The 10,969-nt window shown below is 54.7% G+C and overlaps 1 protein-coding gene across 1 annotated transcript; it reads left to right on the top strand.

The window, feature by feature from the left end:
- The first annotated feature begins 2,230 nt into the window (after nucleotides 1-2,230).
- On the top strand, nucleotides 2,231-10,709 carry SRPRB (SRP receptor subunit beta). The gene is made up of 7 exons (XM_075417716.1): nucleotides 2,231-2,380; nucleotides 2,542-2,636; nucleotides 2,716-2,793; nucleotides 4,483-4,565; nucleotides 4,993-5,129; nucleotides 6,042-6,096; nucleotides 8,509-10,709. The coding sequence occupies exons 1-7, from the start codon at nucleotides 2,269-2,271 to the stop codon at nucleotides 8,723-8,725; spliced, it is 777 nt and encodes a 258-aa protein (XP_075273831.1). The 5' UTR covers nucleotides 2,231-2,268; the 3' UTR covers nucleotides 8,726-10,709.
- Nucleotides 10,710-10,969: the final 260 nt, after the last annotated feature.

The following is a 10,969-nucleotide window of genomic DNA, read 5'->3' as shown; positions in this document are numbered from 1 at the left end:
TGCCCGCTCTGCCGGCAGCCCATCATGGCCATCCGCCGCCTGCGGGTAGAGGATGACCATGCTCGGGTGGCCCGCCGTCACCACGGCCGCTTCCGTCGCTGCACGTGGCTGTGGCTGTGGTGGCAGGAGCAGCAGCGGGGCTCCAGATGTCCCCGACGCCAGAGATTCGTCTCTCAGCCTGGGGAGCGCAGACCACCCATGCCCCGCCATCATGGCCAGAGCCTGTCCGGGCAGTGGGACAACGACGAGCACAGACGGCTCTACATCCTGATGGCGATCCGCCAAGACCCGTCATGGCTGCGGAGGCTCCGGGAGGCAGAGCCGGGCTCAGGGGACCACGCGCGCCGCCTGCCCTTGCTCCACTTTCGAGCGGGGCAGCGGGGCCCCCCAGGGCCCCTCTGAAATAAAACCATGGGGGATGCTGAGAGGGGCCACGCCTGGTTTCTTCCATGCCGGTTTGCTGTCCCTGTGGGGATGCACCCCTGGAAGGGGAAGGGGAAGGGAGAGAGGGAGAGGGAGAGAGGCAAGGCAAGAGGCTGAGCTGGAGGTCTGGGAGAAGCCCTCCTCTCCTCTCCTCTCCTCTCCTCTCCTCTCCTCTCCTCTCCTCTCCTCTCCTCTCCTCTCCTCTCCTCTCCTCTCCTCTCCTCTCCTCTCCTCTCCTCTCCTCTCCTCTCCTCTCCTCTCCTCTCCTCTCCTCTCCTCTCCTCTCCTCTCCTCTCCTCTCCTCTCCTCTCCCAGTCCCGCTCTGCCCTGTGCTGCGGGGGGCTGCAGGCCCGCGGGGAGGCTCCGGGCTGGGGGAGGCAGCCCTGGCACAGCTGAGCGGAGGCCCCAGGCCACACCGGGCGTCGAGGTGGCCCTTTCTGTCCTTGCCCAGCACTGCAGGGGAGCAGGAGGCAGGACGTTGGCGGGTGGCTTTCTGGTACCTGGAGGAAGACCCAGCCCTCGCAGGGCTCTCACAAACTCCCCCCCTCACGGCACAGTGCAACCCGCTCTGGCACTGCGGCTGTATTGCAGGGTGGCGTCGGCTCGTGCCCCCACCAGAGCCGGCCCTCAGCCCGCGCTGGGGCTGGGGAGGGATGAAGAGGCTGAATCTGCAACGGAGCCTCACTGGGCGACCGGTGTTTAAAGGCTTTGATCTGCTGCTTCTTGATTTTATTCCAGCCCCTCGACTGAATTTCTCACGTGTAACCGAGCCCCACTAATCCATCCCGGCCAGGCGCTGTGACCAGCATCGACAGAGAACGCGGCCATTCTCCGCTGGCCTTTGGAGCGGGACGGGGCTTGGAGCCAAGCCGCTGAGCCGCTGTTTCCAGGGCCGGCACCGGGATGCTGAGAGGAGCTGTGCCTGGTACCTTCCGCGCTGGGTTGCTGGCCCCTGCGGGGATGTGCTCCTGGCCCTGCCCGGGGAAGGGCTGGTGGCCTCAGTGCCTCTGCCACCTTCCTCCCAGCCGGTGCTGGCCTCTGTCTCTGCTGTCGCCTTCCACCAGACTAGGTTGCTCAGAGCCCCCGTCCAGCCTGGCCTTCAACACTTCCAGACATGGGGCAGTCATAGCTTCTCTGGGCAGCCTGTGCCAGGGCCTCTCCCCCCTCACAGCAAAGAATGTCCTTCTGCTATCTAACCTAAATCTTCCCTCTTTTAGCTTGAAGCCATTAGCCCTTGTCCTATCACTCCATGCCCTTGTAAAAAGTCCTTCTCTGGCTTGCTTGTAGGCCCCTTCAGGTACTGGAAGGCCGCAAGAAGGTCTCCCCACAGCCTTCTCGTCTCCAGGCTGAACAGCCGTGCGTTATCCCCCCGAGTGCGGCACAGGCTGCCAGCTGCCACCCCTCCTGGGGCAGGCCGAGCCACTGAGCCCTGGGCCGGCCCCCGCTTTCTCTCGTCCTTCTGCCACGTCCCTTCCTTCCCCTTCCCTTTCCGTTCCCCTTCCTTTTCCCCTTTCCTTCCCCTTTCCCTTTCCTTTCCCTTTCTCTTTCACCTTCCCTTCCCTTCCCTTCCCCTCTCTTCCCTTCTCTTCCCTTCCCTTCCCTTCTCTTCCCTTCCCTTCCTCTTCCCCTTCCTCTTCCCCTCTCTTCCCTTCTATTCCCTTCCCTTCCCCTCTCTTCCCTTCTATTCCCTTCCCTTCCCCTCTCTTCCCTTCTCTTCCCTTCCCTTCCTCTTCCCCTTCCTCTTCCCCTGCCCCAGGACTACAACTCCCGTGAGTCCCCGCGCTGCGCCGGTAGCGGAAGCGGAAGGGAGAGCCTGCTGAGGGCGACGTGTGCGCGCGGGCAGGCATGGCGGGGCGGCTGGAGCCGCACCTGGAGGCGCTGCGGCGGGAGCTGCGGGCCCCCGGCCCCGCCGTGCTCTCCGTCCTCCTGGCGCTGATCGCCGTCGCCGTCACGCTCTGTGAGTCGCGGCCGGCGGGGGGAGCCCCGGGGCCGGGCCGGGGGGTGGCGGCGGGGCCGGGCCGGGGGGTGGCGGCCCGGGCTGAGGGGGCGGCGGGGCCGGGCCGGGCCGGGCCGGAGTGGGCGGCGGCCCGCGCTGAGCGCTCCCCCCTCTGCCCGCAGTGCTCTGGAGGCTGGTGCAGGGCCGGAGGAGCGGCCGGAGGGCGGTGCTGCTGCTGGGCCTCTGCGACGCGGGGAAGACGCTGCTGTTCGCGCGGGTGAGCGCGGGGCCGCGGGGGGGGGGCCCGGGCGCCGTGGCCTGCTTCGTCCTGAGAACGGCTTTTTCTTCCTCCGCAGCTGTTGGCGGGCAAATACCGCGACACCCAGACCTCGATAACCGACAGCTCCGCCGTGTACAGAGCCGGCGGCGACAAGGTGAGCGGGCAGTGCTGCGCGCGGCTGCCCGGCCGGCCCGTGCCCCCGGCTCGCCGCTCCCCGCGCTGAACCCGGTGCGACGCTGCCAGCCCCAGATCAGTCCCCGCTGCGGGCCAAGAGCAGGGCTGGGTTGTGCTGGGCGGTGCGCTCTGGGAAGGTGGGAAAGGACCGGGAGGTGTCAGCGACTCCTCATCACCACAGGTTCTTTTTGCTTCGCTTCTCAAATTGGGAAACCTTTTTGACTGAAAACCACGTCTGTGTGTCAAGTTTTGAAAGGTGGGTAACGTGGTTTGTTTGTTTTCTTTTTAACAGAGGAGGCAAAGGAGCTCCTTTTACAAGTGGAATAAAACACACAGCGGTGTGGTGCGAAGCAGGAGGGAGACTTGTGAGGGAACAGTGCTCTGTTGTGTTTGGCTTATTTGCTTGGCAGTAATTTCTGTGTCCCCCAAGAAAACCTGAATTTAAAAGCTGTGGCAGGCTTAGGAAGAGTCTCCAGCTGAACTTCTTGTGGTCTCTAAAAGGGTTTGGTTACTTTCAGGTCCTGGGCTGCCACAGACCTAGTTCTTTGCAGCTTACGGTGATCTCTCTAGTTTCAGAAGAGGTTTTTTCTCGTGGCGGGTGCCCACGTGGCAGTGAAAGCAGCAAGCTGGCAGCACATTACGTGCTGGTGAATTGTAAAAGTTGAGGATGGTTTTGTGGCTTCTCTGTGGCAATCTTCAGTAACAGTGGTGATGATAAGAGGTTAAAAAATTACTAAAGGGAAATGCAGGGCTCTATTTTTTTATGCTACTAAGATTGAGCAGACAGGAGGTGTTTGCAGGGGGTGAGGTGTTAGAATGATGCAATGCAAACTGCTGCTTTTCTTTCTTTAAATTGTAGACAAGGTTTCCATTAAAATCCAAGAGCAATGAGCAGTTAGGGTCTTGTGTAGTATTCTCTCCCCTCTTGAGAGCAACGAGCATTGTCTTGAGAACGGTGATATCGCCGTACTTGGTCCCATCTGAGTCAGGAGCACGTGAGGGGCATTCGTTCGCTTTACTGTCGTTGCTTTGGCTGGCAGGCTGTGGAAAAGGAAGTGTTTGCAACTTTCAATTTAAAAAGCCTCTTGCAAGGGTGTTTTTGTGTTATTCTCGGCGAAGTTTTGCGTAGTTGGGTAGACTGTGTGCGTGACTAGGTAACTTGATTCAGAGACCGTAGGATTAGCGTTCTTTATCAGGGACTTGCAGGATGGGAGTTTGCGGTTTTGCTGTGCAGAGATCTACCTGCTGTCAGAGACAGTGTAACTCTGCGGCGACCGATGAAGCTTTGTCACTCACGCTGTGCGTGTGGCGGTTGTAGGGGGCTTACTGTGGATGGGAAATAGGTTGAACATTCTCTTTTCTCTGCGGTCGTGCTCTGTCCTCTCTGCTCTGGTGGGTGGTTTGCTGGTGGTAGTGCCCTCCGTACTGAGCCTGGGCCATGAGAGTTGTTCCTCAGCATTTCTTTTGCCTGTCAGAATTGCGTGGGCTGGTGGAGTGCCTGCACCTGGGGGAGCGTTACGTGCTTCTGCCCAGTATGGGGACTCACTCGCCCGCTGCTGCCACACCACCAGGCTGACTGGAATCCGCTATCAGACTGGTTTTCCCTGGTTCATGATCACAGGTACTGCTGGATCAGGTGTTGCTAATACCTTCTTGCTTCTGTTCCCAGAGTGCTAATGTGACCTTAATCGACCTTCCCGGCCATGAGAGTTTGCGGCTTCAGTTCTTGGAGAGGTTCAAGGCTGCAGCCAGGTAACTTGGAGGAGGTTGGCTGGGCAGGAGGGGTCAGGTCATGTTTTTGACAGGGATGGACCAAATGGTGGTGCTGGGGGTGCTGTGAGCTGGGCTGGATTCGCTCTGTGCGGTGGTGCCCTGACAGTCAGCTCTGCCATGGGGTAGTGGGGGTTGTTATTCTGCTTTCCCTCTGACCTGTGGTCATAGTGCATCAGGAGGCAAAGCCACTGCAGCGGGGAGGGTTTAGGGTATGTGGTATATCCATGGGGCAGAGAGGGAAAGGTTTCTTGCTGTGGTGGGACGTGGGGTGTATTTCAGCCAGCGTGTGCTAACTTCTTGAGTTGGATGAGATCAGTGGTGGAAACAAATGTGTTAGCCCAGGCTGGAATACTTGCAGGGAGAGATGGTTACAGGCCCAGCACGTGTTCTTCCCTCTTTTCTCCAGAGCCATTGTGTTTGTGGTGGACAGTGTGGCCTTCCAGCGGGAGGTGAAGGATGTGGCGGAGTTCCTGTACCAGGTCCTGGTCGATAGCACTGTGCTCAAAAACGCACCCGCGCTGCTGATCGCTTGCAATAAGCAAGGTATTGTGTGCTGCCTTGTGGGCTGGGTGTTGGGTTCAGTCCCTGAGTGACAGGGGTTCATGCCGTGGATGCAGAATCTCTTAGGAGCTGGGATTTCAGTAGAACAAAGGCTGGAAATTAATTGTAAACTGAGAGCACTCAGCAGAAATATTTTTAGCCACCATTGGAAGAATTCTTAGGGTTAGGTATGTCTAATAGCTTTGCAGAGAAGCACCACTTGGGAGAGCTACAGCTTTTTAGATGGGCTTAAGTAAAGGAGGTGGCTTTCTGCTTATGCAGAACTGTCTTCCTGATTCTGCAGGCAGCAGAAAATGAGCCTAATGAACTATCTGTACACGCTTGGTAGCTTCAATATTAAAATCAAGACAGCTGTTTAGCTGCCAAGTTTGTATGTTTTCTCTTGATTGGACTAGGAGGAACATCCCGTTACTGGAAAGGCCTAGATTTTCAGATCCCTGCAACTTTTACAGTGAAGGTGTGGATCCCCGTGTAGCAATCTGAAGCTTTGGGGCAGTATGAGATTCGGTTTTTGTAGTTATTTTGTGCACTACTTCAGGAGCTGTCCGAGGCCTTCATGGCTCCACGTGCCGTAGGCTGAAAAGCGCTGTGCGGAGCTCTACAATGCCAGGACAGGTGGGAGTGCTGGGCCTTGTGAGTGGGACGTCAAACCCCATCCTGCCCAGCAAGAAATAATTAATTCCCTACGTTGTATCAGACTTTTGGGTTGCTCCCATTCACAAACCCAGAGCTCCAGTGTCCCTTATCCTGGTGCAAGCACTGTCATCTTTGTCCCAGTAACTCTTAGGACTGCATAGTATGGGCAGGCCTTGCTGTGCCTTTAGGAGAAGGGACCAAATTCTGAATTCTGATGTAAAACCAAAGAGCTGGTTCCCTTTTCTTTTCTCTCTCTAGATGTCACTATGGCAAAATCAGCAAAACTTATTCAACAGCAGCTGGAGAAAGAGCTGTAAGTATGAAATTGGATCTTAAACCCTCTGAGTTTCTCTCTTCTTTCTGTGTCTTACCTCAGTGCTCAGTGAGCTCCCTTGAGCCACATCTAAGGTCACTGAAGAAGAGCAGTCTGTTTTGTCTGTGTAGGTGTAACCAGGATGAGAGAAGATTGCTCCTTGCTACAGCATGCAGAAAAGCAGTAGGCACAGACAGTGTATTGCCTGCTAGAAGCTGTGGGTTGGAGAAGCAACTTCCCAATCCTTTCCTAAAAGCTGCCATCCCTAGGCTAAGCGATACCTCCCAGGGCACTGTCCTCTCTCAGGTACAGGCAGGGTTGGCTTCCAAATGTCAGACTTGCTGCGAGTGGTGTGAGGATCTCAGTAGCTCTGCTCAGTTGTACTGGCACAGGTTTTTTTGCAGGGCTGCTCTGACGCGGAAGAGCTTGGCATGGAAAGCTTGAGAGCTGGGGAGAGAGCATCTCGTTTCACTGATTTGCTGACAGGCGTTGCGGGAGCCTGTTTGGGACCCCATGCTGGCTCTGCATCTCCCCCTAGGGAGGACGTTAACCTGGGAAGACAAGTGATGTATGATCGGTGGCAAATTTTAAGTTGTAGGAGGAAGTGGAAGGAGGAGACAGTGGCTTGTAGACTGTGCTACATTGTAAGCTGCCAGCTGAGTGAGCTGCAGTGTCAATGGCTCCTCCATCTGGGGAGGGGTGATTTTTTTTTTTTTTTTTTTTAAGCTGTATTTAGTCTCTGTGCATGAAGATTCTGCCTGTTTGTCCTATAGTTGTAGTTGGGTCAGATCTGCTCTGAGAGAGACCTGTGCAGCTCTTGTGTTGTGGTGGACTTCTCCATCAGCATCTAGCAGAGGTTTTCCTTCCCCACACGCTCTTGGCACTGGATATTTTGCCTGCCTGTTGCCCATGAGCCCTGTTTGCTGGTTTGCAGTTAGCGGCAAGGCGGTCTTGGGGGTAGGAGGAGTGTAGCTCTTTGGTCTCCAGACAAATGCGTGTTTGTGGGATATGGCCATCTTGTTGCCAAGTGGTGGACTTGGCAGTGTCATGTTTATGGTTGGACTCAATGATCTTAAGGGTCTTTTCCAACCTAAATGATTCTGTGATTCTATAATCTCTTTGGCCAGCAGATGGCAGCAGGGTTACTTGTGCTGGTGCCTCTTCCAGGGCGAGTATCTGACCTTCCCCTTTTAAAGGGAGGAATCAGTTGCTGCATATTCAAGCTCTCTAGGAAGATAAGCATTCCTTGGTTCATTTGCCAGTTACCTGTGTGTAGAAGTTGGTTTTCTAGGTATATGTGCCTAGAAAGCAGTGTTATTCCTGCAGGCTGGCATATTGCTGCCGTCCTCTCCTGTGCTGCTGTACTTGGATGTCCTTGTGTGAAGAGCCCAGGGAAGTGTCTGCTCTGATTCCTGAACTCGCACCTCCGGGCAGTGTTGGTCTTTCCCTGTGCCCCATTATTTTAGCTTCATTCTGTGAATAAGGAGTGGCTGGGATGGACTGAGAGCAGGCACTGCCAGGCTGCTCTGTCTCGGGAAAAGATGCAGCGGTCCAGCCTTGAGGCTCCACTAGGCAGTTGAAGACCTGGAGAGAGTTTGCTGCTTGCATCTGTGCCTGGTGCAGCCCTTGACTTCCCTAGCCTCGCTTTGTGGGGCCTCAGAGGCAGTCGAATCACAGTGCCTCTGCATCTGTTGGGCTGTGCCGTCTCCCTCTGCCTCTGCTTTGGGTGCCTGGTGAGTGTGGACAAAGAGATCCGTCCTTCCTCTCCACACGTGGCAGGGAGCTGAGACGGAGCAAGCTGAAGGGCAGGAGCAGTAGTGACATTGCAGCCTGGTCCTTGGGCAGGTGTTGCTCACTGGAGCGGTGAGGAGACTCGAGCACCCTCTCATTCTCCAAAGGTATTTGGCACACTCGGGTGGCAGTGGGGTGAGCCCCTGCATGATCCCTGATATCACGGGTGCCCCTCTTTTCCCAGTTAACCTGTTAAACTAGTGCAGATCCTGAGCACTGTGGGCTGAATCATGCATGTTGACTGGTGCCTGCCATGGGGACACTGGAGAAATTCAGATGGGGACACTGGAGAAATTCAGATGGGGACATCATCGCCTGGCTCTTGCTGTTGTTTATTGCAAAACCTGTTTAAGCACGGTCTCCTTAAGTGGTCTGCTGTCTGTCGTGTTCACCTGAGCCTCTCTGCAGTTGTGTCTTCCAGGGGTATTTAGAAGTGGCCAAAGTGCCTGCCCCTGACTGTGCCTCACAGGGCAGGGCCATGCGCCTGCCCCTGGGACCTTCTGTCCTTGCTGTAGCTGGTGTCCTGTTGATGGAGCTGCATCCGAAGCATCTCGGCAACCATGGTGTAGGTAACATTCCCCTGGTTCACAGTTCTTGACTGTTTCCCTTCTCTGTCTGCAGCAACACCTTACGAGTGACCCGCTCTGCAGCCCCCACCAGTCTGGATGGCTCAGCCACTGGGGGCCCTGCCCAGCTGGGGAAGAAGGGCAAGGACTTCGACTTCTCCCAGCTGCCCATGAAGGTGGAATTTGTGGAGTGCAGTGCTCGGGGCAGCAAGGGAGAGGAGGGAGATGCTGACTTTGAGGGCCTTGAGAAATGGCTGGCCAAGATTGCCTGAACAGGGAAGGGCACGACTGGAGGGAGAGACTTGGGGAGGCTGGGGGGCAGCACAGTTGAGGACTGAAAGGAAGAAGGTGGTCTGAAACACTCAAATCTCATCTTCTTGTAGAAAGAAGAAACTTAAGCTGGAAATCAGCATTGTGGTATCTTCCTTTGCTGCTCACGGGCTTCGGAGCAACATGACACATTTGCTGGTGCGATTTCCTCTGACTGTCTCTTCACACTGCAACATGTTTTTCCTCTCCCCTCTGCCTTTGTCTTCCTCTGGGGTGCTGACCCTCTGGGCTTCTGTGTTTCCTTCATCTGTAGGCTATTCATAAGGTAGTTGCCAAGCAAATTAGGAAGGAGTGTGCTGCCAGATTAGTTTTGGAGATTGGAGTCTGCGTGTTGTCTTCTGCCTTGGCTTGGCATTGCAACCCTGTTGTCTCTCAGAGCTGCTAATCATGTCCTGGTTCGGACTTCTTTCCCCAGCCTCTAGCTGCGCACATCACCTACACTGCCCCTGGCAACTGAGGAGAGTATAAAAAGCTGTTTTCCTCGTGTCTCCTCCCGTCCCGTTCTTCCAAACTGGTGCAGTCCTGTTTCTGTGGGACCAGAGTGGTCCCTTAAATGCCTGAACTGGGCTGGCTGATCTGCTTTTGTCGCTGCGCACTGTCTGTGTCCAGCTGCGGTGCCTGTGTCTCTGGGTGATTTCCGTTGTTGGACGGTTCTTGGGAGTTCTTTAACTGAGGGCTGTGTCCCAAAAGCTTGTTTTACACCACTTCTGCTTTCTGTACTTCAGGGTCTCATCCCACAGACGTGTATGCATGTTCTCCAAGTGGCAGACTGACAGTAGGGTCCTGGTGTGAAACTGTGAAGCAGGTATGTTTAGATTCTTACCTGCCTGCATTCTGTGAGAGATCTGGCACGACAGGCGTTGGCTGTGCAGTCCCCTGCCTGTCTCCTGTGTGATCTCTGCTGTTCCATCTGCAGGGAAGATTCAGGGAATGCCTGTTGCTGTAGCCATCGCCATGGCTCAGCAGGCTGTGTGGAGTATTGGAGGGCTCTGACTCAGCATGCTTCCGAACTTTTCAAAGGACATTTGCTTTCTTCCTTGCCATGCTCTGGCCAGGACCATCGGTCATCCAAAGGGAGATCTTCCAGCAGCTCTGGTGTTGGTCAGGTGGGAGCCAAGACCCTGGTGCTGTGCTGGGTGTTCAGCTTCCCATTCCTGAACAGCCTTAAAACACGGTTGCCCTGCCCAGCAGCTTCATACAGAGCACAGCTCTGTGCTCTGATGGGGTGTCATTTCTGTGCAGCACCTACATGAGGATGATTGCTCTCCACATTGCATATTGCCAGGTCCTACGGCATTAGAATTCTCCCTTTGTTTTTGTTTTTTCCCTTTTGTTCTGGGGTAGGAGGGAGTGGCTGGCTCCTGGTAGACTTTTTCTGTCTTTTGCAGACTCATCGTGTCTCTGGTTTGATGCATCCTTCATCGCTCAGCTGATCTGTTGCGTCCTTTTCCTTTGTGTGGGGCATTCTCTGCTTCCCTGTAGTGTTGCCATGTGTTAGTAGCATCGGGAAGAGCAAGAACAGTGTTCTGCAAAGACCTGGCTCATGATGGAGCTGGGCCTTGCGTTTCTAGTCTTGTGAACCCAGTGGCTCTTTCTACTGTCCATGCAGGAGGTGGGGAGGGTTATATTTATGAAATATGTTATATTCTTGTATTTCCTGCAGCCAGAGCATTGTTGAAACATGTTTATCATGCTTTGAACTCTCTTAGCTGGAGATCCTTCCTAGGCTGTCTGCTTTGAATCCGTAATGCTGAAGTGAGAATATTGCTGTTTCTTTGGGTGGTTATTCTGCTTGCAGAGACCTGTCTCCTTAAAAAGTGGAGGCTGAGCACCAGCCTCTGCTGTGGTAAGGTAGCATAAGGCCATAGCTGGTTTTAAGTTATCCTTGTTAAAAGTATTCCTTAAATAAATTTTTTTTTTTCTTAAGCATTTGTTCTCAAGTCATGGTTTAGTCTGTCTGTCTTGGCCTCTTTTCAGTCATGTCAAATCCACATGGACTGGGGCTTTGCTTCTGTTCAATATGACGTTGGAGATCAACCTTCCTGCTTGGTGGCCAGCTCCGTGTTGTCAACAAACAATGCCTCCTCCACACACAGGGCTTTTGGGGTATTTTTTGGGGTGTGTATTTACTCCTTACTTGCATAGCAAAAAAACCCAAACCAGTAACCAAAACACTTTAAAGAGGC

The sequence above is a fragment of the Opisthocomus hoazin genome, chromosome 4 (assembly GCF_030867145.1).
Source record: "Opisthocomus hoazin isolate bOpiHoa1 chromosome 4, bOpiHoa1.hap1, whole genome shotgun sequence".
In the NCBI taxonomy this organism is placed as follows: domain Eukaryota; kingdom Metazoa; phylum Chordata; class Aves; order Opisthocomiformes; family Opisthocomidae; genus Opisthocomus; species Opisthocomus hoazin.
This window is presented reverse-complemented; position numbering and strand designations above follow the sequence as displayed.

Bases quoted from the DNA above. Each gene is read 5' to 3' on its own strand.
- SRPRB (XM_075417716.1), top strand. From the start codon at position 2,269: ATGGCGGGGCGGCTGGAGCCGCACCTGGAGGCGCTGCGGCGGGAGCTG. The intron at 2,794-4,482 runs GTGAGCGGGCAG...TTCTGTTCCCAG, and splicing joins ACAGAGCCGGCGGCGACAAG to AGTGCTAATGTGACCTTAAT. The intron at 4,566-4,992 runs GTAACTTGGAGG...TCTTTTCTCCAG, and splicing joins AGGTTCAAGGCTGCAGCCAG to AGCCATTGTGTTTGTGGTGG.